General features: G+C 34.8%; 1 protein-coding gene across 2 annotated transcripts in view; it reads right to left on the bottom strand.

The window, feature by feature from the left end:
• The window catches only part of LOC129260586 (sodium- and chloride-dependent glycine transporter 1-like), a 32,689-nt gene continuing 5,060 nt past the window's right edge, over positions 1-27,629 (bottom strand). For both annotated transcript variants that reach the window (XM_064114541.1, XM_064114542.1), the window contains exons 2-15: positions 26,075-26,153; positions 25,406-25,601; positions 22,764-22,895; positions 15,131-15,350; positions 12,187-12,322; positions 11,561-11,695; positions 10,944-11,047; positions 10,482-10,606; positions 10,017-10,129; positions 9,751-9,882; positions 8,652-8,751; positions 7,893-8,020; positions 6,898-7,071; positions 1-6,300 (exon numbers count right to left, since the gene is read on the bottom strand). In XM_064114541.1, the coding sequence (XP_063970611.1) occupies positions 6,163-6,300; positions 6,898-7,071; positions 7,893-8,020; positions 8,652-8,751; positions 9,751-9,882; positions 10,017-10,129; positions 10,482-10,606; positions 10,944-11,047; positions 11,561-11,695; positions 12,187-12,322; positions 15,131-15,350; positions 22,764-22,895; positions 25,406-25,601; positions 26,075-26,153 (1,912 nt within the window). In that variant the 3' untranslated portion in view covers positions 1-6,162. The remainder of the gene's footprint in view (positions 6,301-6,897; positions 7,072-7,892; positions 8,021-8,651; positions 8,752-9,750; positions 9,883-10,016; positions 10,130-10,481; positions 10,607-10,943; positions 11,048-11,560; positions 11,696-12,186; positions 12,323-15,130; positions 15,351-22,763; positions 22,896-25,405; positions 25,602-26,074; positions 26,154-27,629) is intronic.

The following is a 27,629-nucleotide window of genomic DNA, read 5'->3' as shown; positions in this document are numbered from 1 at the left end:
TTTTTGTCTGAAGGACTTTTTATTGTTCAAAGTGGCTTGACTTTCTTAACTACTACGCTCATAATATTAAAGACAATCAGAATTTAAAAAAAAAATCAACAAAATATTATAGAACATCAAAATATCAAAGCTATACATGTGCCTAAAGCACATGTATAAGTTGTCACTTGGAAAATAAAATGCGTTTGCCTCAACTGGGTAGAGAAACTCCCAAACATGTATTTCGAGGATGTCTATTACCTGGTGGAAAAAAAAAGAAAAAAAAAAGATTGATTTTGTTCACCACAAAAAAACGTCACAAAATACATACAAGATAATCAACTTGTATATGGACGGCAACGTCGCTTATAAAGCGTTTGAATATGAAAAGTCCGTCATGTATAAGTACTATTATATTCTACGATCACTACCCCTTACAGTTTTCATTGTGTTAATAAGAAATAATAAGTAATAAAGATGTTTTTGATACAAAAGGCCGCTCTCTATGGACTATTATAATTAAGGTAAAAAGGGTACAATTACGAGCAACACTTGTCAAAATTAACTTACAACTCTGCATCCGACTATACTTCTCCTGACAATCATATCATTTTGAATAAATCGATACTATCCATTCTATTTCAAATGATGGCGCTCTTAAATTTATACAATATTATTGAAATAGTACTTGTCACTATCCCTGGTTTTCAAGAAGTTTGATGCTCTTTTAGATAGTCATATAATTTTGATCAGATTGGGAAACAATTTTAAAGACTGTTCAATGTAAAAATGTGATGGTAAAAATGAAGGTGGATATAAATGTGAATTGATGTTTACAAGAGGCTTCGTCCTTCATATGCCTTTAATAGATTACAAATCATACATATTCATGACAAAAAAAATGAAACATGGAAACATAATATAAATCAGAACATGGGGGTGGGTTACATATGAAATTGGTAAGAGCAATAAACATAAAAGAGAAGATCGGAATTTGGAAGAACACACATCAAATATATCTTGCCAACCAGTTCAAACATGGAATCAATCTAAATAAAAATCAACCTTTGGTTTCCGTTTACATTAAATATATTACTGAAATAAGCGAAGTAAGTATTTGAAAATAGAATTGAGGGAATGACATTTTGTTTATGGCTCATGTGCATGATTCAGTGACAGTGATGAAGCCTAAGTGTGAACTTGGCTATATCGACACAGAATCTAGACAAGGATCTTGTTATCATTCACAAGATCTCAGCAGCATTGGCATTGATGTGACCATATTTTTATTTCTTATCATCTATGGTCAGCTCAATGAACGTAGAGGCCCTCTACTTTCGTTGGGTCAAATAAAATGTGAAATATTATTCAAGATTGATAGTCTGAAGCATGTCGAGTAAGCTGTGGTAAATAAATTCTATTATCAAATTTTTATCCAAACATTGTTAAAATTTAGTAAATTCGAGCCTAAGTACTACCATAGGTTAAAACAACAACGAAACTTGCTAAATTCATGGAAATTCTTAACAACTATATAATGGTGAAAAAAATAAAATAAAATAAAAAGAAAAGTATTATAGTTGATATTCTGCCTCCATTGCTCAAAACAAAATCTAATACACAGATCTAAAGATGATTTCTTATACAGCGTACGTCTTCTTGCTTATCCCCATCTGTAGCACAAACTTGTAGAAATATTTACAGAAAAACAAACAATATATGTAAAATATAATCATAATAATAATGGGCGTTTGCTCTACATCTTCCAGGAAGAATGTTTCAAAGGAATCTAAAATTAAGTAGTTGTTGATTATAAAGCAACAATTAAAAATTACTTCATGTGATCTTCAGGGAATTCGATTCTTTTCATGAATTTCTTCCATATACAATAGAGATCATCATCCATTGAATTATCATCAAAATATACACAAAATATTCTGTTATAAATATATTTAACAAAAAATCTGCATGTTCCCAAAGAAGGGTCATGAATTGTGATCAAGATGGGTCTCACCGTATACAATGGAATAGTTTAAACATAATATGAAAAATATAATGCACGTTGATGCATAACAATGATACCATACATTGTGAACAGCCAGGATGAGTAAATAATTCTATTAAATAAGCATAATGGGAATGGATGAACATATCAAAATACTTTGGATGCCCCGTTTTCATTATCAGGTTTGATATCTTTGAGTTACAATAACGATTTATACAAAGGATTACTTTTTTATGGGTGCATGAAGTTAACTAGACAAAATCAAATCATATCTGTGATCACATTTTCAGAGTATTAAGTTCTGATAACACCATTAAGACACTAGACACCTGCTTCCATTTACCGCTGGACAGGAGACTAACCAATTATAATGCCCTAATCAAAGCACTAATCTCTTTCTTTGGCATTCCATCTTATCATATCATCTTGAAAGACAGTGACATGAAGTACATCAAGTCCACTTCTAAATGGTCACATGTTGTCATGCCGTTATGTAGACATGTTGACTTTCAAAATTAATCAAGTCGACATGACACTGTTGTCAAGTCAACTTGAAATAACAAAGTATACCATCTAAGTCATATTAGGAGTCATCATTATGAAATAGCCATGCTTCTTACGGATTCTAAGTTATTTCAGATCATTCATTCTCTATTTGAATAACATAGTATAAATCCTATATCCTTGCACATCATTCAGCTTATCTAATTTCAAAGAATAAAAACTATTATAAAGTCTAGTCATTGCCATGCTTGGCCATTGCAACTAGGGATTTCCAGTAAATAATAAAAGAAGTCAAGAAAGCATACACGACTTTTTCACTACATAAATTCACATTGATGGCATCTCTTCATCTAAAAGCGCATATTCAATATCAAACAAAGAACACTACTACTATCTTTTGACAAGTGATCACGACAGGCACGATTATTAGATATATCACATAATTTAAAGACTTAAACAAGTACTCTTTCTTACTTTTCATTTGCATAGAAACAAATGGAAATTGTTCAGACTACTGTTATTGAGAAAGGAGGAAAAATAAGAATCACACTCACAATGACATGTTTTAGGGATGAAACAGAGTAAGGTGATAAAAGAAGTAATATCAGAACCTCTCCACGAATTTTCATGTATGTCATGGATTAACAAAGTGACATGTCGACTGTGAATATGCTTTTTATGATGCATTTTGCTTCTGCCATAAATAGCAAAGTACTGATTTGAAAACTCAGATAAGAATATGTGTGGGGTGTATGTTTGAGACAGGAAGCAGTCTACATTCACCCATTACATACTTTGAATAAAACTTGTTTAAAATCATCCTCCTTAATTCCCTTTTTTATTCTTGAAAATATGACATAAATGAAAATTTGACTTAAAAATTGATAGTACTACCCTGAATAAAAATTGAATTCATATTTAGCAGCCTAAATCACCCTGTTTATCATTAATATTCCATTTTATATAATAATAACCTTGTGATAATAAATCATAGTATATAATCTGTATACGATAGGGCTTACTGAATGACAATATATCATGACATGAGAAGTATAATAACATGATCACTAGTCATATCATCAATAGAAGTGATAGAAATATCAGTTGCCCAAAAATAAAAGATCTCATTTAAAAAAGAAATTGCTTCAGAGATTTGCGACTGTGTACGCAAAAAGATTTCTTCAAAATCACATAGTGATCATAATTTAAGAGTAATCTTTTCCCGTGAAATCTCCTCTTGGTTTTCTTCCCTTTGTTCTTCCTGTGAATGAATACAAGACCATAATCTTGAGATCCGGGAGTGAGAGATATTAATTGAGCAATATTTTTCACTATAAACTAGAAGTGATATAAGAATGTGATATTGTAATAAATCATCTCGAGGTAGAAGCGAAAGCTCTATTACTTTAGTAAGCCATGTATAATTTCATAATTATGAACAATTACTGGAAGTTCATATTTATAAAATGTTTTCATGATTACTCTTCTTTGGTGTATCAATCTCCAATTTTAAAGAAAACAAGTAATGTCATTTTTTAACTTATGTATCATTACTGTGGCACTTATCAATATATAACAATAAGTTCAGCAAAATCGGATTTCTAAAATAGAAGTTTCTGATTGCACAAGTTATTAGGTATCACAAAAGGCACCTACCAAAACAACTATTTACCTCATCATTACACACATTTTAAAATGCATTTCTTAGGACATTAAGGTTCAAAATCTCCTTTGCTCATTGTAGAGTAATGCCACCCATACATATGGTGGATATTTGTTGGCAAAAAGTTCCCCCACTCATTACTACTAAAATTACTACTGCTTTAGTAAAATTAATAACAGTAAAAAAAAGTTTGCATAGAAACCGATGTTTCCACCTAATATATTTTTTAAAGATAACCGAGTTGTAAATACGGTAGGCCTACATTGATTACAAAATGAGGAAGCCAGACAAAATCAAAATAACAACATAGTAAACTAATAAGTTTGTACATAACCTGATAAAATATACATATGGACAATAAATATAAAGCAATAATAACTTCTTGTTTACAATAGGGTACTAAATTTAAACCATGGTTTTACATAAGTGGTATAAAGTATGGAAAGCCATATGTGAAAACCTGTCTTGCTGTTATATTGGTTGTTATTTACTAGAATTTTAGTCTCCTGCTTCAATGACTTATATATATAGTTGAACCAAGGATTCAAACCATGGTTGAACTAGTCTCTGAATGTATAAGTAGTATGATAAGACATGAGTGGACTCAAATCAAACTTTAATGAGCCTTTGGTCAGAGTTTAGCACTTTATCTCTCTCCTTCTACCTCCATTCTCCATAGAAGATCTCAATCATGATTAATCCATTAATAAACATGTGTAGAATCAGTTTAAAATCCCTGGAAGAATTACTCTTTGTAATGGAAGAAGGGAAGAATAAAATAAAATATTTTTGTATCATGGCTCTATGATTATACTGTATAACTGTCATATCCAAACATGAATAATTCAAATGAAAAACAAATCAAAACACTATCCAAAAAATAGCCTGAACTCAAGTGTGGTAATATAGAATACATGTATAACACCATAAAATTCTATACTATTTCAAACGGAAGATGTCTATTAAAACTGTCACAAATTGCCATGTAAAGGTCGAAATAAATGTTGAGAGCTCTCTCTCTATTCAATTATAGGAATCGTTCATTGCATTTCAACTCCTTCGTGAGAATGTTACAGTAAAGTGGAGTGAGTAAAGACTAAAGAGCTTGTTTGACACAAGTCAGATATCTTCAATGTTGAAAGAACTCAAAAGCATGTATTTCCCCTTCTCATTTTTTTTTCATTCATCTCTTATTAAAAGTTAAAACCTTTGAACCCATGATTGTTACATCGTTTATTATTTGTACCCTCCCCAAACATCCTTGTCATCAAGAGTATAAATCATCGTATCATTGTACCTGAGAACGTTGATTCCTTACCACTTCTCCAAGAGTACTTCAATTATTCCCAGTTAGAAGTCTTTTCCCAAACGCAACACAATAACATTAATTTCACCTTTTTATCACATAGCCTTTGAGCTGATCTGCTGCAAAGCTAACTCCATCTTCTACTAATAAGAAACTATTCTTTGGCATGCAATATGGAGTAAATCATTCCGTGATATTTTGCAAATCAGGAATGCAAAGCTCCCATTCTATCCTTCAAAATTCCTCAAAAAGCAGATTCATACTCCGCATCTATATCTTAAAAATGAGAGATCAGTATGGTCCCTTTCTATTCTACTAACCGAGAGATTAGCATTCCCAGTTGATTATTTACAAATCGAGAGATAATAGCCTCCCTTGTATAATTACCAATCAAAGAGATTAAATACTCTTTTGTATAATTACATATGGCGAGATTAAAATCTGATATAGTTACAAATCAAGATATTAACATTCTCTTTCATGTACAAACAGGCAAGAAGAATTATTCCCATCTTGATATATCATGATTTAAATCGGGACAAGTCATATTCCCTCTTAAAATCACTGCCACAAAAGACAAAAAAAGAAAAAATCCAAAGAGCATAACTTCAGCTTCTAAATTCTAACACACAAACAACATTCCTGTCTTTTAATCTTCTTCTAGGTATCGGCAAGGAGAAAGATACTACTCCTTCCATTGTCTTCTTACGCATACATCCCGTTGGTTTTGAGGGAGTCTAGCTCAACATCTTTCTCATATGCCAGTGGTAGATGGGTCTTGGCTTGAAACCGTTTCTCTTTGTTTTCCCAATCACGTGTTGGCTTGAGAAGAAACAGGAAACGCTGCAAAAAGATGGGAAAATTGAAAAAAATACCAACCAAAATATATTAAACAACTACAACTAATAATATGATACATTTAGATATGCGTTATTTAGAGATCTATATCATAGTAATAAGAACTGATGTTACATTTTTAAGAAGTGACAAATGTAAATAAATCCAACTCATATTTAATTTCCTATACCATAGAAAATGATAAATTTATTTAAAGAGGTATATATAATTGATCATGCAAACTTTCCGACTTGGAAAATGCTAACAGAATTCTATTTTACTTTATGACTATTTTGTAATTTCTAAAGTGAACAAAAAGTGTCTTGTATATCATCTTTTATTATATGAAATAATAAACAATATGCATGCCCCATTCTTACTGATAATATTACAAGTTTAGCATTACTTCTGACTATGTTATCATTAATATCATCACTACTACAATAATTACATTATCATTTGTACAAAAAAAAATTACTGCATGAAAATCATGATGATTATTTTGTCACATCAATTAAGGATAAGTAGATTAACAGAATTATTACTCTACAATTTCATCCATTACTGTGTTTTTTTTTAATAATAAGAATGGCCATTTCTTACCTGAGCATAATTATCTCCTTCTGAAGCAAAGCATAGCTTGATGACCATCACAAGCGGGATGGTCAGTAGAGGTACTACGGCCATTAGCCAGCCAAGCACCTCACTCCACTTAGGGTAGACATAGTCCCCAAAGTAAACAGGAACGTAGTTGATCATTCCAAACACTGTTATGAACTATGGAAGGTAGAATGAGAAGGGATACTAAGTTATTATACAAGAAAGATAAAACAATATTTATCATTTCACCATCCAACAGTGGTTTTCAGGATGGTATCTGCACCATCATGTAATCTTTAACAAGACGTGACTAAGGTGAGCACATAATATGCCCGCCTGTTACGCGGAAAAATTGAGTTATTGGTCAAGCAAGAAAAGTGGAAGGTGGCGACTTGACCTTTGACCTCAAAATCAAAGGCATTCCTCGGATCCATGCTAGTATCATACAGATTATATAAGCTTAGCTTAAGTTAAACTGAAGTTTTCGCGTTTACAAGGACTTCAGAAGGGTAAGATGAAAGCATGTCACTGTGACCTTGACCCTTGACCTCAAAATCAATAAGCTTCCTGGGATTCATTGTAGTATCACACACACCAAATTATGAGCCTAGGTTAAGTTAAACTGAAGATATCACGTTTACAAGGAAAAGATAACGGACGGACGGACAGACAGATGGACACCGAGCGTGATACCATAATACGTCCCGTCTAGGACAGGCGTATAAAAAAAGTTTTTAGGGACTTTTTAGAAATTCCTTTTTTAATTGCCGACTTTATCAACAATATCATATGTGCACCAAAAGAGGATCTAATAAAAGTTTTGGGAGCAATTTCTGGCACTACATTAAAAGAATTAATCTTCTTTTGATGGTGATAACTTCTTCAAATATTACATCAATCATTTATGAAGCACACACATGTTTACAATCTGTCCATATTGCATAAAGTTGAATCTTTCATGTTTTCTTTTTTTCACTAGCTCTGAAAGGAATAATTACCAGTATAATGGCAGGAGTAATGACGAGCCAACAACTTGAATACCAGTAAAGGAGTGGTGTCAGAACAGGTTGCATCCACGTGTACTCGGCAACCATACGTCTGATATCACCCATGAAACGACGTACACCTGGAAAAACATCCAAACATTGCAGAGAAAATCATGTTTCTTACCAATAAAAAGGTTGACATGAAGATGATAAAGTAAAATTTGAAAACATTGGTTACAAGGTGAAATTGATCAGGAGTGATCATAAACAAAAGTAAACAAAAGTTAGGTGGTGAGTAGCCCGAAAAAAGGGACTTATAGAAGTTGTGTGTTAGCAAAACCTACATCATGAAGTAGGCAAAGGTTGTTTCCAATATTTTAAAAACATTTTATCACAATCGAAAACTGTGAATAAACAATAGTTTTAACAGTTCTTAATTTTTTATTGCTTCATTTGATGATATTTGGTAATGAGCAAGCTAAATGGGTTTTATTGGATTGCCGGGTCACTTATACACCAGCTCATTTTATATAAAAGAAGAATTTGACTAATGGGTGCTAATCAGTTAAAAGTGTCTCGCTTATTTGGATTACTTTTCAGAACAGTCTGCTCGCCGTTAAATTTTCACTAGCTTTTTAAGGTAATTTTAATTAATAATACCAGTTTGTCAACTGTGACTAGCTTGTTTTAATTAAGAGAACCACTATTTTTTTTAAAACACTTACACCTTAATTTATGCAATGATCAAGAATTTTTATAACAATAACCTACCATAGAAATAAACAACAGCCAAACACTCAAAGCAGCCCACCAACATGAGGGATATCCAACAGCTGTACCAGTTTATCAACTCAAACATATAAATTCCACCCTAGATACAAAGAGAGAGAGAGAGAGAGAGATTATATCGTAAGTATATGAAAATGTCATTGTAATCATGGCCATTTTATTTTATGTTGGAAATAAAAATAGACAAATTTGAATGAGAGAACAGTGTAGTTACATTTGTTAATGACAGTATCATTCAAGGAGTTGAATAAAATCATAATATCAAACATGGTATATGATTCATAATTCTATTGAAGAAATAAAGTATTTCCTCATGTTATGGTTTGCACAAATTTCAGGTTGACTAGACATTTTTAATTATGAAATCCTTTCAGAGGACAAACAGGGACATTTATGTTGGTATTGTCACATGCAAAATGGATTAAATGCATCCTCTTAAAATGAACAATTTTCACTTATTTTCAGCATGCTTCCTCTAATATGTTCAGACAAGGTGTTCTATATATCAAGTAACAACCCTGATGTGTTTTTGCCTGCCCCCCCCCCGGAAAAATCCAAGCAACTGACCACTGAGTTATGGCTGTTTCATAAAGACTTACCACCAAGATAATTGCCATGGTAACAGGGATTAGCAGCCAATCAAATTCAAGAATGTTTCCATGGTTTTTATAATAATAGTAAGTTATGAAGCCATATGATATTGGAGGGAAAATCTGAAATAGAAGCTGCTCAAGATTGAAAAATAATTTGTTGGCTTCCCTGGGTTTTGTTTTTCTGGATAATGAAAAGAGGCATGTGTCATGCTAATGACTGTTACTAATGACTTATTCTATTGACCAGCCATGGTTTGAGATAAGGATGATTTATCAAATAACAAAGATCCATATCAATATCTTATAAAACAAATAATACACATCCTTTTGCTAGGGCATTAGAATAACAACCCACAAATGTTACCTTTGAAACCATCCAAACTGCCCTTGACTATGCCTGAGGCATGTTGGAAGTGTTCCACAGGTACCTTGGGGTATATTTCTTACTAATGCCCCGGATGATGTGTAATATTTGTGTTATACCATACCTGAGAAGCCATGGGAAGTCCAAGGAGAAAGAAGAACACACAGACTGCAAGGGCAACTAAGGTGCCATGTTTTCTCAAATGATTCGGGAAGTAATCAACCAGTCCACTCACAACAGTCTCCACCATCCCGAACTGTTGACAAACAAAACAAAACAATATAAATAACACTCAGGTAAAACAAAAATTATTATCATGTGTTTTATAGTATATTACCTATGTTCCCATACATGACTTAAATACACAAAACTGTGGTATAGTATGATTACCTGTGTATCAAGTCCGACAAGGAAGAACATGAAGAAGAAGAGAATAGCCCAGAGAGGGGCAACGGGCATCTGGGAAATTGCTTCCGGATAAGTCTCAAAAACAAGACCTGGACCTGAAAAGCAAATGGTCACAATCAAAATCAAGTGATTAATATTCTCATTTATATTACTTTGTATCATGTTTCAATGAAAATGAAATAAAGAATTTACCTAAACTGTATTGCATTGTTTAATCAAGTTTCCCCTAAATTGGCATCTAAATAAATTTGCTATTCTATAGAGAGAAGTTTAAACAATCCATATTTAATAATCTGCATTTTTGTCATGTCTAATTGAATTTAGGTGTTACAAGCTGATGCAAAAAAAAAGTTGTGATAACTTGTAAACATGAAGATGGGGCACATCATTGAATCATACACAATATATTGATCAATGCACATAAGATGAAATCAGGAGAACACTAACCTCTGACTGCGACGTTATCAATTGAGATGCCAGTCTTATAGGACATGAATCCTAGCGTTGAGAAGACTACGAATCCCGCGTAGAAACTACTCAAACAGTTGATTAAGGGGATACATATCGCGTCACTGTAGCAGAAAGTTGGATGATATAAGCATTTATTTGAACCCAATAAATGTTAGTTTGTAAACCATGTCATATACTGTTGATACCAACTGACTGTAAGAACAGATCAAATGACAATGAAATCTTTCTGATTATACTTAAGATTACTTACATTTTGAAGTAGTTTTGTCAGTAACACATTTAAAATTAATATATTCAACAGTGCATATGAAAAGGCAATTAGATATTGACTATTTAATAGATTGTTTTCAGATTCAATTCATTTATTTCACATCCCTTAAAACAAAATAAAATATACATTAAGAATAAAATAGATGGGTGAGATTATAATAAACTTACACAAGACAATTGTTGTTGAACTTGTTGTAGCTGGAGAAAGTAAGAACTCCACCCCAAGCAGGTCCAAGAGAGTAGAAGATCTGTGTTGCTGCTGCACCCCACACCTTCAAAACACAAGAGAAGAGTGAGATGGAAATATAAAACACCTCTATAAACCATATAGTGCCCTACATTACTGTGTATATAGTTTCAATCTCTTTATTTCTCTCATCACTAATATTTTCTAAAAATTTTACATTTTCAAAAACACAACCGAACCCCTAAAACCACATCAATTCACCACCTCTCCCAAAGCATTTATGAGCCAAGATTGAAGTCATACTGTTATTGCAAAAACAAGATATTTCAATGCATATAGAAATCTTTGATCCCCCCTCAGTAACTGATCAGATCATTAGTCATTCCTATATTTATAGGACTTACTTATTGCTTTCATCTAGAAAGTATACAGAATGTAGTCAAGGTATCAAAAAATTGTGAAAAAATATTTTAATACCATAATCAATAGTTGATACGATATATTCACACAGAGAAAGGAAAGACATCAATAAAACCAACTGAGAACTTCTAAAACAAATATCTACATGTAAAGAATTGTGCAAAATGGATGGACTTACTTGAGTTTCCTTGAGTTTCTCCCAGCGAGGTGATAGGTAGTAGTTGATACCAATTTCTGCTCCTGGTAGAGTCACGCCTCGGATGAGAAGGATCGTAAGAATCACATAGGGAAAGGTTGCAGTAAAGTATACCACCTGTTATTAAAGCGGACATTGGAAAAAGGGGAAAAAATGAATGTATCATTCTATATCTATTCAGTAATTTCATATGCAATATATTTTTCAGTTTAAGTATGATTTTTTGTGTGAAATAGTTTCATACATAGCCCAGTCTCCAAAATAGAATTTTGTATTTCAGTTTTGAAATTTAAATCAAAGTCTGTTCATATATCTATTTATCTCTTCATGTATTTTCTAGAACTAGTAAATCTTGTACAGACAGAAAAAATACAAATATGAAGTGCGATAATACATTGAAAAGGTGAATATAAATATACCATACAACATAACTTTCATATCTAAACTGAAATCATGTCTCTTCTAACAGTATCACTTCTTGACATTACAACACTCATCCAAACTCTCTTATTATTTCTTTCTTTTTTCCTTGTGCACCTTGGAATAGAATATTTCTAGATAGATGCCACAAATGATATTATCGTTATTATTATGGGTTGAATCCGTACCTTGCCAGAGCTCTTCACACTTTTGCAGATGCAGCAGAAGATGACGATCCAGGAGAAGAGAAGGCATACAACAAGCTCCCATTTCATAGCACCCATGTCATCTAGATTGTGACCGTCAACACCTAATACATAGTTGCTGAAAGTAAAGCAAAGCAAAATATTTAATTATTATATACCCATATTTAGCATTTACTTTAACTGGATCAGCAGCTGGCCCAGGATAGGCCTAATGCTTTTATTTTCCTTCTATGTTTGAAAACTTTGAGTGCCTGGCTACAATTACTTACTTACTGCCCGTTATGCCTCCTGGCATGTAGGGCAGCGACAAAAGCTCTCCACTCCCGTCTGTCGGAGGTTAGACATTTCACCCACCATTGGTCCTCCGTCTGGCTACAATACAGACCCAAAACTAATCAGATCATATCACTCCTCTTTTTTATGATACTTTTAGGTTAAGAAACCAAGTAAGAATAAGCAATTTTCAGCAGGTATACATTATGACTGCAGTGACCTTTAGGTCCTGACTTTTTACCTCAATAAGTGTTGTTCTAAAACTAATCAGATCACTGATCCTCCTATATACAAGTTGGAGTTGATCCATTAGATACTTTTTAAGTTATCACAAGGATAACAAGAAAGAGCATCGCTATAGGGCAAGCACATAATACGCCCTCCTGTAATGCGGAAATTGGAGTTATTGGTCAAGCAAGAAAAGTGACAGGTGGCAACTTGACCTTTGACCTTTTGACCTAAAAATCAATAGGCTTCCTCCGATCCATGCTAGTATCATACAAACCAAATTATATGAGCCTAGGTTAAGTTATACTAAAGTATTCGCGTTTACAAGGACTTCAGAAAGGTAAGATGAAAACATGTCACCATGACCTTGACCTTTGACCTTTTGACCTCAAAATAAATAGGCTTCCTGGGATCCATGCTACATGTAGTATCATTCTCACCAAATTATATGAGCCTAGGTTAAGTTTTACTAAAGTATTCGCGTTTTAAGGACTGCAGAAAGATAAGATGAAAACACATCACTGTGACCTTGACCTTTGACTTCAAAATCAATAGGCTTCCTGGGATCCATGCTAGTATCATACACACCAAATTATATGAACCTAGGTTAAGTAAAACTGAAGTTATCGCGTTAACAAGGAAAAGTTAACGGACAAACAGACAGACGGACAGACACCGAGCGCGACACCATAAAAATGTGTATCATAAAAATGGGATGACCTCAAATCATAATGCTTCTTAGTCTAAACTAGTTTCCACTAAACTAGTTCCCAGTAAACTAGTTTTAGGAAGGTAGTGAGAACGGTGTCCTTATACAATCGGGAGCAAAGCATAGGCATGATAAATATGAACTAAAATTACATGTTTAAGGTACCGGTAATAAAATATCCCCACCCCAGAGTGAATCAATCCTCAACCTTGCGCCCCCAGGGTGAATCAAATGTCACGCTTGCACCATTGTTAACCAACCTGACAGCCGAGTTTGTACTCAATAAATCAGTTGCCTAAGCTTCATCAAGTCCATTTCATGTGAAAAATGGTGAAAAATTATTTTGATCTCTATCAGATTTTATCTTTCCTCATGTGGGAATTTCAGTTGATACATGTATATAGTTTACAACCATGCAAGAAATTCATGCATAGGATATAAAATACAGTGGCCGCTTTCAATCTTTCTATCTACAATACATGTCATTAAAATATTTGCATTTTAATTAAATTTACTGCACCAGCGGAATTCACATAAACATGCTGGATAAGAATCACCTAAAAATGAACAAATTATTTCTATCATCCTCTCTTTCTGCATATATTTTTTTGGTCTCCTTTTCTCTCCTCTCAAGCTCTCCCCATGTAATCTTTGTAATCTTCATCTTGTAAATCCTAGGCACCCCTGCATTGATTCATGTGCATCTTTTAGTCTGCAGGCACAGACCCTGATTGAAACTTTGATGAGCAAGTGTGTCTCCACACAAAGACTAGCACAAACAAAACTTGCTGTTTCAATAATCAGCAAGAGGGCCTTCAGTACACAAGGCATGAGTAGGATGCACATTCAGACACTTAACTCGAGTGAAGGGTTTGCACAGCAGACAAGGCATCTTGCCTTTACTGGTCTTCCTTGATCTCACTTTATCTGTTTTCCCATATCCCTTCCTCACATCTCACCTCACATCTCCTGTTTCTCCAATATCTCTACCTTCTTCTTCTGTGTCTCTTTGTCTCTACTATCTCTGCCTATGTCTCTCATCTTCTGTCCCTCTCATCTTTATCTGTCTCTCTCTATCTCATCTTATTCTATCTCTCTCATCTTTGCCTGTCTATCTGTATGTCTCCTCTCTCTTCTTCTTCTCTCTCTTATCTCTCTTCTTCTTTGTTTGTCTATCTCATCTCTGTTTATCTGCCTCTTTTCTCTCTGTCGATTCTCTTTCTATCTCTCTCATTTCTGCCTATATGTTGGTGTTTTTTTTTCAAAATCATAAAAAAACACAATATCATAAACAATAACTTACAAACCAATAATAGTATGATTGATATAGTTGGACAGCCCATTTCAGAGCTGTTTAGCATAACAGCTCTGTTCTTCCATGGGGTCCAATATAATGTCTCTCTCCTTTCTCTCGTCTTCTGTCTCTATCGTGTCACTCCAAACTCTTTCTCTCTCTCTTCTTGTTCTTAATCTCTTGTCTATGTTCGTCTTTCTCTTTCTCCTCTTCTTTTTTCCTCTCATTTGTCTGTCTATCAGTCTCTCCCATTTTCTTTTCTCTTCTAATTCTCTCTATCATATCTGCTTGTCTATCTGTCTCCCTCATCTCTCTCTCTTCTTCTTCTGAATCTCTCGTTTTTTTCGCCCTTCCCTTCCCTAAATGTATATCTAACTGAAAAAATAAGAAGATATATTACTGCTCCTCTTTCATTTACGTACTAGTAAAACTCCTGGGACGGGCGCTTGGTATCATTCAAACCCATATCCATGGCAACGGATGAGTTTTCCTGACATGCGTCCGTGTTCCACGTGTTGTTGCATGATTTCCATGGCACCTCAGATGTGAACGAACGCACGAAGAATAGTGCAGTCCACGCCATGATGATGTTGTAGTAGATGGCCACCATGCCTGAGATCATCACCATAGCCCATCCGATACCTGCAAAATTATGAGAAATTCAGAGTAATCATATCCTCCGATATCGCTTACGAAAAATGGTGTCTAACATAGGCGGATCCAGGGGGCGAGGGGCCCACCCCTCCCCTTGGCGGAGCAAAAATAAAAGAAAAAAGGGGGAAAGAAAAAGAAAAAGAAGGGGAAACAGAAAACGAGGGAGACGAGTGAATAAAATAAGATGAGGGGAAGACCTGGAAAATAAAAAAATCTTTCAAGTCATTATATAAACATTTAGCTCGCGCTTCGCGCTCGCATTGCCTTTTGGTGATTTACATATTTGAAAAAGGGAATTGCATTTTTTATCCGATGAACAAGAAGCACTGGCCAAAAACTGGAGAAGTAGTTTGATCTACAAACGTGTTTTCTACGATTTGGGCCATAATATGCGGCTACAATGGCAACATAATTTTTAACAAATGCGAGAAACATGTCTTGCCCATCTTTGCCTCAAGACCAATGTGTGTGCCAAATTTCATGAGAATTAGTTAAAAACTGAGGAAGTAGTTAAACCGCAAGATTTTTCTCTTATTTTTGTATTAATTAAAATACCGTTACCATCACAACACAATTTCCGAAACATGTCTTGCCAACTTTACCCCATTGAAGACCCATGTGAGTTCCAAATTACATGAGAATTGGTTGAAAACTGACGAAGTAGTTCGAACGGCAAAATTTGCAACGGACTATCCGCCCGACCGACCGCCTTATACCTTACGTTGATTCCTATACATACATAGGCTACCCCCTTCAAACTTAATTTGGCGGGGGTATAAATACGTAAAGAGAAGAACAAATTTTTGGGGCCATATTTTTATGTGTCACAGATTATGTTCTGTATATTTTGGATGAAAAAGGCGCATAATACTACCTTCTACAACTTCCCCTATACATAGAAATAACTACTTCAAATCTATCGTCACCGCAAAATGTCATATAAATATTTGATAAAATCAATTTTCCCAGACAAATGAGCCAATTTATACAAGGCGTTGCAAAGATTGTGAGAATATTCATTGAAATAGATAAATGAAAGTTTAATTTCCTTCTTGCTTCGAATCGCGAGGTGAAATTGATTTCATGAATTTTAATGGACAGGATTGATATCAGTGGGCATTACCGATAAGAGAAAAAGACGGCGTAACAAGGATCGACAGAAATTGAGAGTGACAGTCATATCGGGAGGGGGTATTAAAACAATGAAAGATAAAAGTTGTCAAATTTTGGGGAGTGTTTCATCAGCAATATTGTCATCCAACCAGTTGTCAGATGTGACAACTTTTCTTGGTTATGATTTACCGAGAAGCATTCGTAAGTGTCGGATATAAATAATACGTCCTTTCATCAAACGCTTCCCTGATCGTAATGTGTTTTATCTACTTGTATATTTACTTTTTTTTAACAAGTATTTTGTCAAAACTTAAAAATGAGTTCTTACGAAAAATTCATGACTGATAGACAGTCCTAGACCGATCTAACACCGGTCAATGCTTTGCGGCAACTTGTCTAACAAAATTACGGAAGATAAAAGATAAAAGAACACGAAGATTTGACTTAGGATTAGAACTGGGGTGATGTTATAGGTTTGTGGTAAGTTTTTTTTAATTTATGGTTAGCTTTTAGATTGGAGGGATATCGCCGGAGCAAATGTCATGGAACGCCAGATATAACCTTTTTTTGTGTGTAAAAACAATGAAGAACGGAGAGGCTGCTTAATACGTGATTTTATTTTGGCTCCGAACTTACAATAGGTTTTGAATTATTATTATTATCGAGATAAATCGCTATTTAGTCTCAATCTTTCAAATTTGCACGGGCTATTTATAAATGAATGATCTTTGAAGAAAATCAACCTTATTGTTGACGATTTGTTTAATATTTCTGTCACAATATTATTGGCATCAATACAGCAACACTTTCAGAAACATCAGTTATGAGGGAAAAGTTGGGGCATTCCGTTTGGCCCTTTAATACTCGAGTCGTTTGGTATGTCAAGTGTATGCCTAACATTAGGATCACCTTTACTCACAGCAGTGGCGTAACTACGGGGGGGCATGGGGGGCACGTGCCCCCCCAATCGGCTGGCAAAAAAAAAAAAAAAAAAAAAAAAAAAACGGGAGAAAAGGGAGAAAAAGAGGGAGAAGAAAGAAACGTTGTGGGAAAGAAGAATTTATTGTACATTATAATGTTATATTATATTATATGTTGTGTTATATTACATAAGAATTGTTTTTTTTTTCATAACTTTATGAAACATAATGTGCTCAGGGCCTATTTATTCATTATTCCTGGTACTAGCATTGTCTGTTTAACGAGATATACATGTACAATCATGTTGTACCAAAACGTCCTGTTTTCAAGTCAATATGCACCAAATATATATCATCGCACTTCGAGTTATTATTGTTTTATGTAGTGACATATGCTTCTTTTCATGACTACTTAAAGTGATAGCCCCATTTTAAGGTCTGTATATAAAAAAAATCCTTGTTCGTGTTCGTGCTTACGTTCGAATTAGTGGATTGATGAGATTTGTCTGCTCTTCATGAATTCCTGAAATCGGTCCTTAAAATGTCTCTTTTTCTAATGTAAATATCAAAAATGTTCAGCTCGCGCTTCTCGCTCGCATCATTTGTTTAGTGAAATACGTATGGTCATAGTAGATTCCTACAAACAAGCCTTAGAATGCCCCTCTTCAGATCTGAATTTCCTATATTTTCAGCTCGCACTTTGCGCTACTGAGATGCGTATGATAATCATGATTACTATGACTACAAAAAGCTCTTCATGTGTTTGAATGTGATTCTATCAAAATCAGCAATCGCTTGGCACTCGCATTGGATGACTATGGTGAGATATGTATACTCTTAATGGATTCAAAAAAAGAAATAGTCCTTAAAATGTCCCTGTTTGGGGTCAATATATACAAAATTTTCAGCTCGCGCTTCGCGCTCGCATCATTTTGTACGTGAAGTACGTATGGTCTTCGTAAATTCCTACAAACAAGTCTTAGAATGCTTCTCTTGAGGTCTGAATATCCTAAATTTTTAGCTCGCGCTTCGCGCTCGCAATATTTGATTAGTGAGATGCGTATTTTAATCATGATTACAATGACTACAAAAGGTGTTTCATGTTTTCTAACAAAATCAGCAAGCGCTTGGCACTCAAATTAGATGAGTATGGTGAGATATGTATTCTCTTATTTGATTTCTAAAAAATAGTCCTTAAACTGTCTCTGTTTGGGGTCAATAAATACAAAAATTTCAGCTCGCGCTTCGCGCTCGCATTGTTTGTTTAGCGAGACAGATACGTATTTTTTTTTTAAATTTAATAGCATATTTTGACCCTTTTTAGGTATGAATTTCAAAAATTTTCAGCTCGCGCTTCGCGCTCGCATCATTTGATCAGTGAGATACATTACATATCCGTTTAATGGCACAGTCCTTAAAATGTCTCTATATAAGGTCAATAGGCCTATACCTGGTAATTGAGCGCGCTTTGCGCGCTCACTGAGCGACTCAAAATTTTTGCTGGTGCCCCCCCAATGCCGTGACCCACGGTACGCCACTGACTCACAGTGTGAATGAACTTAGCATTGTCGTGTATTACGGTCCAAGTTATAGGATCAGCTTAGTGAAACAGACCCTGGGGTCATTTCATAAGGCTGTTCGTAAGTCACGAATAACTTAGTCTAGTTCTAGACTATTTCAATTGAATTCTATTCTCCCTCATATCGTACTATGACGGAGAATAGATCTAGAACTTAACTACGAATAACTTAACGAATGACTGGTGATTGTTTCCTGTGCTATGATGTACCAGTCGTACGTACAGTCGCTCCTAACTTACCAACAGCTTTATGAAACACCCGTTGAATAAAATTACTATTATGATAACTTTGTAATTCAAAGGTAACTACCATGGGAACGATGATCAACAACCAATCAAAATCAAGGATTCCATGCAAGTTACCATTGCATGGGAAAGTTACCGTAATGGTAACTTTTATGCAACGAGGCTAAGGTGTGATCGGTGTGAATTAATTGACAATCTCGTGTTAAACGGCCAACTTTAGGATCAGCGTTATGAAACAGACCTCCGAGTGATGTGACATGATAGCAATGTCAAAGGTTAGGGCTTAAAGGGATGGTCCGGGCTGAAAGTATTTATAGCTTAATAAATAGAGTAGAATTTACTGAGCAAAATGCCGAAAATTTCATCAAAATCGGATAACAAATAACAAAGTTATTGAATTTTAAAGTTTAGCAATATTTTGTGAAAACAGTCGTCATGAATATTCGATAGGTGAGCTGATGATGTCACATCTCCACTTTCCGTTTTCTTATGTTATTACATAAAATCATAATTTCTTCATTATTTCATACTTGTGTGAATAATAAATTATGTCTCCCTTATAATGAAATAAGTTGCAGCAATAAATATCTAATGCACTAAATCAGTTGTCAATCCAATTTTTCTAGTTCTTGGAGGAAAAAATGCGAAAAAAATTAATTTCATATAATAAAATACAAAAGAACTAGTGGGGATGTGACATCATCAGCCCACCTAATGAATATTCATGACGACTGTTTTCACAAAATATTGCTAAACTTTAAAATTCAAAAACTTTGTTATTTGTTATCCGATTTTGATGAAATTTTCGGCATTTTGCTCAGTGAATTCTACTATATTTATTAAGCTATAAATACTTTCAGCCCGGACCATCCCTTTAACTTTAGGATCGATGTTATGAAAAAGACCACTGAAGCGATAGCCTCGGCATTGTCGATTTTTGATCAATTTATGTACCACCGCGACCTGATTCAACATCGAGTATGTTCAGAGAGGAGGAAGTTATAAATTTATTCATAACATCTCACATTTCCGTTGGATTAATGTCCACGGACCTATTTCAATAATCAAAATATACGTCTCGTGTAAATGGGTGTCTCTGTAGCTCAGTAAGGGAGAGAATTATTTTCAGACGCAGACCGAAAGCAAAACTGAAAGGTCGATCAACCCTAAACTACATCCGAGGTTCTGTTGTATTGATGACATTTACCTTGTAATAGGTATGATGATTGGGCCTATATAGTGATGATTATGATGATAATATGATTTGCCTAGCTGACTGTGTATGAGTTCAATAAAGTCATTACCGTTATATAAGCATTATTATTATCATTATGCTCATCGTCATCTTCACCATAATCATCAAATCTATCTTATGAAAAAATTAGGACGGCAATAATAATTTGCAAAATAAAAAAGTATAAACACTAATTACAAAACACCGCACGGTGGCTTCAACATACACATTTTCAATCTAGTGTGATTGGGTGTGTGTGTGTGTGTGTGTATGTGTGACTGTGGGTGTGTGTGTGTGGGTGTATTGGTATGTCTTCTAGTGTGATTGGGTGTGTGTGTGACCGTGGGTGTGTGTGTGTGGGTGTATTGGTATGTCTAACTGAAAGGTCACTAGCTTATCAAATGCTTCAAAATTGCATGTCCACGCTTCATTAATAGGATCGATAATATAATAAGTACCGCATCACACCATCTCTACTCATGAGTAGATGCCAGCCTGGAGAACACTTGACTTATCGATCACTTTCTCTCTAAACATGGTCGATTAACGAGATCTAATGTTCCTATTGGAGTATGTACTTGATCTACAAGACCGAATCCATTTGGCCGACGGAACCATGGTTATTACCAGCTAATAACGTGTTAACCGAATATAACAAGAAAAGAATTTCGAGAAACTTCCGAGTTCTGATCCAATACAAAATATAATAAAAAATGAAATATATATGAGCTCACTTTCTTTTCAAACGAGTTCTCATGTTTTAGTGCTGAAGGAACAATGAATGAAACATACAAGATAATCAGTAAATTCACCTTAAGACACCCCACTATGACACATCGTTATATCGAAATAATTCACACTTGAGTAACAATAACAACTGATTGTAAAAATCGCAAATATTATTTGTTGAAGGTTGAAACGACAAAACAAACATGCACACAATCATCCCCGATTTATAATCATTGTAGATATAGAAAAGCATGCTCAGCAAATATAAGGTACAAAGAAAATAACAATTAATAAGTTTCATCCTCTTTAAAATTCACTTATATCTCTGCTTCAGACATGTTGATCACATATAACAAAGTACAATGTTTACCACACAATGTTTGCGGTCTGCGTTTACAAAAAACATGCACTATATATATCCCAATCTTGCCCCAATCAATGTCTGTAGGCGGAATTTGTTTCACAAGGAATATATAACTTGGTGTGTCAGAAACTGTTCTAATACAAATACTAAAGTTATTTGTCAAAAATGTTAGCATTAATTCCAGAAATAAATCAGTCTCACATGTCAAAACAATTATAGCTCATCATATCGAATTAGGATTTGTTATATCGAAGATTCTATGCTCCGAAGATTCATTGGTGACAATGTTTGAAAGTCCGAAATTTTGTTATTCTGAAAATGAAGGTTCGATATTCTGAAGGTTCATTAATAAAAAAACGAAATAACATTCGCTATTCAGAAGGGTTCGATAGTCCAAACAGTACTGTTAGGTTCGCATAGTTCTTTTGACACAAACGAATTTTGTGCCATTTTAGGACTATCGAACCTTTGGAATAAGACGCCTTATTTAATTTTCGCATTAACGAGTCTTCGAGACTCAAACATTGGAATGTAGTCATTCATATTCACATTAACGATCCCGTTTCCATTTTCATACTAACGAACATCTTGCTAAAGGGCTTTAGGCCTGCACGGTTTGCATTTTTCGGAATAAAAAATTTTCGGATTTGATGAACGTTCCGGAAACGAATCTTCTGAACAACAAACGTGTACGTCAAAAAACCCAAAGGAAATTTGGGGTATCTCATTCGGCATAAAAACAAACATACCTCATTAGTTTGACAAAAATAACTTTATACTTAATACTTATATAGCTTTTAGATGAAACATGCTCGCATTTGATAACCAATAATACATTTGCACAGACATTTTGCTATTGTTGATTTTAAGTTTCTTCAATAGTGGACCCTGGTTTAACTTTCTTAATCCCCTTAGGATGGCTAATTTATAGAATGTCCAGTACGAGATCCAGGGAACCGTTTCATAAAGCTGTTGCAAGTTAAGAGCGACTTTAAGAACGACTGGTGATCCTTTCTTGTGGTAAATGATAATTCACTATTAAATGTTCATTGGTGATTATTTAGCGCGTAAGAAAGAATCACCAGCCGTTCTTAAAGTCACTCTTAACTTACAAACAGCTTTTATCAAACATCCACCAGGATTGTATTTGGAACCTAGGTCACTTCTCGTATAGGGATGGTTACATGCCATGATATTTCACATTGCATGGACTCACCTGCGAAAAGGGGACATGCTTTCCAGATGGTGATTGGTCCTTCGCCTCCATATTGACCGAAGGCTAGCTCCAGGAACATAAGAGGCATACCAGCCAGAAACAGCATTAAAAAATAGGGGATCAGGAATACACCTAGACAGAATAAGAAAACATATCAAGATAAGGTACGGTGTGGAATATCACCAATTAATCATTTTTTTTTCAATCAAATCACCCATAAATCTAATAAAGGAAAGAAACCATGTATAACACAGGAAAACATAACAAATCTGAAAGTCTACTTGAGTGCTATAGGAAGTAGAATAAAAACATATTGCTTATGTTTAAAGGCAATAAATCCACGTTTGAAAGGTTCAAGGGATCTAGAGTAATATAAAAGGTTAGTTTTATTTCCTCTGTGATTTCCTCCCGATTTCCAATTGCATGCTTTGGCCAAGATGTTGATTTACAAGTTACCACTCTCCATACAGGGGCTGTTTCATAAAACTTGTTATAATAAGAAAAGTTTAAAGCTTCTTGTTCTCTTCATTCATGTTTTTCGCAACATATTTCGATACATGAGTTGCTAAAGCTGTTGAAAATGTATAATATTCAGTACTACTGTACCAAATAATGAAAAATTACACAAGCTCGTACAAGATTTTTCTGGAGTGGTTTACTCTGTATTTCTGTAAATAAAAACGGATCTCGTCGATAAAAGCAGCCGAACGTGGAGACAGAATAGGTCCAACATTAACGTCATTAAAAAATTAAAGGGAGTGGAGTGCGCACCACGCGAACCCGCTATACCATCGCCAAAACAAGTGATTTTATGACTTTGTCTATAACGAGAAGTCGAGTACTAGACACAGGTGGTTTTTTTTTTACTCGTGAAACAATTACATACAGTGACACATATCTGTTATTTTGTTTACCATTTTACTCTAGTGTTTCGAACATTTTTCTTTTACTGTTAAAACAAATTCGTCATTGCGCAAATTAACCTAATGCTAGAAAATTAATAAGACTCCATATTTGTTTTCTTTTGTAATTTCGTAACTGGAATTCACAGATAACCCGTATAACTTCGAAATATAAATAGCATCATTTCTCTCCCTGCGTATAACAAAATTGTGTTGATTCTACTTTTTATGAGGTCAAATGGGCAATTTATGGTCATTGAGCACTCTTAGGCTGCGTTTATGCGACCTCAAGCCAGAATCGTGATTTGAATCATGATTCGAATCATGATTCAAAACACAAACATGAATCACGATATCACAGAATCAGCGTTTAGACGACCTTCATTCCAATGCTGTTTCTCCTCAGATTCGGGCCAATCCAGTGCGCATCACTAGTGCGCAGTTTGACAGAGGAATTTTTTCGCACGTGTTTCGGCTCTCGAAAAATCTTTTGCTTCCAGAATTCAGTCTATACCTAATTTTATTTACTTCTATCATATAGGGTCCATGTGCTTCTATTCATCTTGTTAATTTATCAAAAAATGGTGTTCGGAAGTGAATTTCAGCGTAGATCCAATTTAATATTGACACTCTATACTCAACAACAACTGAGATCATTGTCTGTCCAGTTTATAATTCATTTACTAGAACTTGAAGTTGAAGACATGACCAAAAAATGAAAAGTAGTGGACGATGCGATGACCAACACAGAACTTGGACATGACAAGAAATGCATGCAGAGTACATACAATGAGCTGAGCTTGGCAAGAGTCAAACCGAAAGTAGCCCGACACAGTGAGGTCATATAATCATGATTCAAATCACGATATCGTTTATTCGAACATTTTCGTACGTGATTCTGCAGAAACGTCTTTCCAAACGCCCCTTTTTTCGTGTTTCATGTTTGTGATTCTAATCATGATTATATTCAATTTCGACTAAACGCAATCGTGATTCTGCAGAATCATGATTTGAATCATGATTCAGATCATGATTCTAGGGTGAAAAAGTGGCGGATAAACGCACCCTAAATACCACCAGTGTAGTATTAAACGACTCTAATAACAAACTAAAACGGGACCAAAACTGGAAATTCGAAGTACCTGAAAACGGTTGTGTGAATCTAAAGCTGGGATAAACTATGAATCTAAAAATATTTCTGCAACACTTAATTATTCATAAGTAATGGAATGCTCATTAATGAGTACATTCACTTTCTGATAGCACACATGCTTACATAAGCTGGGTAAGAAAAGGGATGAGAAGTAACACCGATGATTATGGCACAGCTATTCGTATTCAATCACTTGATGACCCAGTCGGAGCACTGTAGTTGATACTTTGATCCTAAACTGGACATCGTTTTTTAATGAGGAAATGCTCCAAGTTAAAGAACTGGGCATATATTTATTCAGTATCTATAAATGTTTCCTATATCTACATGTAGTACTAGCAATATATCTTAATGTAAAAATATGAAGTTGAACATGCCTGAAACTGCTCGAATTCATCGTAATGTTCCATTAAACAAAATTATATGCCTCAAACTGTTCGAAAAGATTCATAAGCCCGACAAACATTTTACAAAAAATAAACATGACTTAAAATTGTCCGCAGGAAGAATGTAATCAAGCAAATATACTCACAGAATAAGCTTATATTTTTTTATTTTGTTTGATTTATATTATAACTGAAACTTACCTCCCCCATGGGTATAGCAGAGGTAAGGAAATCGCCAGATATTTCCCAACCCAACGGCATAGCCGATACAGACCAGGAGGAAATCCAGCTTCTTTCCCCATCCTTCTCGGTCGGGAGCGGCCGCCTTCGGGTCTTTAACTCCGAGGTCTTTCCCGACATCGTTTGCTCCGCCTCCTGGCACTACTTTGTAGTCGCCCTGGAATAGGAAAATAAAACCAACGTGATCACGCATGATCTCGACAAGGAAACAGATTAACATATAATGGTGAGGGTAATTCTGGAAGATGTCAAGGTTTTGAATTCACGTTCGGCTAAACATCGTGAAATATCGCATCTTTTAACAAACTTGACTTTATGTGGACCGTCATAAATAGTTGAAATGTCGGGTGATATATTAAACTTGACAATATTATGTGGGTGGTATAAGGACTCTAATATGTTTCGTATTATAACACTGATTTGACATCATCATTCATTTTGACCACATTATATAACAAAATTGTCTCGACACAATATTTTGTATATTTTGGTATAAGCAGCTCACAATAAAACAATTGTTTCGAAGGGATGTATTGATATTTTAAATGCCTTTCCACTACCACTGTTTTTTCAATAAAATGGTGTAATTCAACCGGAGATAACTGAGAAGTGGTTGAATCTATATCTTACCTTTTCACTCATGGCGGAGATCGCTTCGCTAGAAGTTAAAACTTTGGGTGTTAAGACTTGATCTTCAAGCTTCCTCGTTCTAAAATGATAAGAAAACAAAGGTTCAGATAACACAATCCTGATAATACCAATACCATTATGGTTATGGGTCAGCGGATAAGTCCTTCCCGAGACTGCAAACCAGGTCCAGGGTTCAAATCTCTCATTGAGAGCTGAATGTTTTTGAACGTAGTGAATTTGAAATTTCGCCAGGGATCGGAAAACGTTGTAAGAAAATGGGAACAGTTTCACTTTTCAATGTTACTTTTGATACTTAACGAACTATCTTGCAACCGTTATACGAACATTTAAAACCCTTTCACGAACTCGGGCGACGAAATCAGGGGCTCGTCAAATAATTGTGTTTGCGACTGCTTTTCAGCCAAAGTCGTCATCATAAAGCCAATAATTGGTAGTTATTGGAAATTATTCACATCTCTCTGACTAAATGCACTTCCATTGTCACAGTCTAAGGACGATGGAAGGAACTAAAATATGTTTAGATTTTATGGCCCTATGAAGCTGGTGGTGGGGGGGGGGGGGTGCTGAAGCACCCCCAAGATTTTTCTGAGGGTGCCGCAAACCGCAATCCTTACGACTGGTCCATTATCCGATTTTGGAACAAATCGCATTTTGCTAATTTTCTGAAAACATAACGTCATTACTAGATATTAATTTTGCCTTTATTCCAATAAGAATGATAACATTGCCAAAGTTTTGAACATATGTATTCGTACGATGCTTTGAAACATTACACAGTAAGATATTCCATGTCTCAATATTAGCATCAAATTCTACGTTTTATTCCAAAATCGGGTGGCAGACCAATAATACGGTGCGCGCCTCTCGGACAAAAATACTAAATTCGCCAGGATTAATGGAAACAATGGCCCACTATTTCACACGACCTACATCTATTACTAATTTCAGCTCGTTTTACTTATTACATAAGCTCGTGATCAAGGCAACAGAACTTCGAAGCTGATCAAACCAAGGATTCCATTGAAATTGTCATAAATGAAAACTTTGTCAGTGATGACAATTGACAAATCAAACGAGAACCACTCTTGTATAGACCAGTCCGTCGTTACTTCATGGACAATTTCGGTCAAATTACCTTGCATTTCTTTCGTTGTGATAGACAGATTTCAAAGACATTACGTAAGCGTGCCTTACATAGCAGGATGAAGAATTTGAATAGACCAGGTGACTAGAATAGCACATCAATGAACACCTATTATGAAGGTATTTGTTGCATTTCTACTTTGAATGCATACTATAGCATGTTGTACAATGTACTTGGCAAACTGTGAAATACCAGTCGTTCGTGGACGCATTGTTGTTTTTGTGGAAGTAAATGACAAACACCATTCAAAAGAATATATGAATAATCAAGACATCAAAGTTGATGCTTATCTCATTAAATGTTAAACTACTTTTAAACCATTTTAAACCACAGGTCACTTTAGTACCAATTACCTTCTACTGATCATGCGCAGAATCTTCTGATCATGCA

This window comes from Lytechinus pictus, unplaced genomic scaffold, assembly GCF_037042905.1.
Source record: "Lytechinus pictus isolate F3 Inbred unplaced genomic scaffold, Lp3.0 scaffold_19, whole genome shotgun sequence".
NCBI classification, from domain to species: Eukaryota; Metazoa; Echinodermata; class Echinoidea; order Temnopleuroida; family Toxopneustidae; genus Lytechinus; species Lytechinus pictus.
This window is presented reverse-complemented; position numbering and strand designations above follow the sequence as displayed.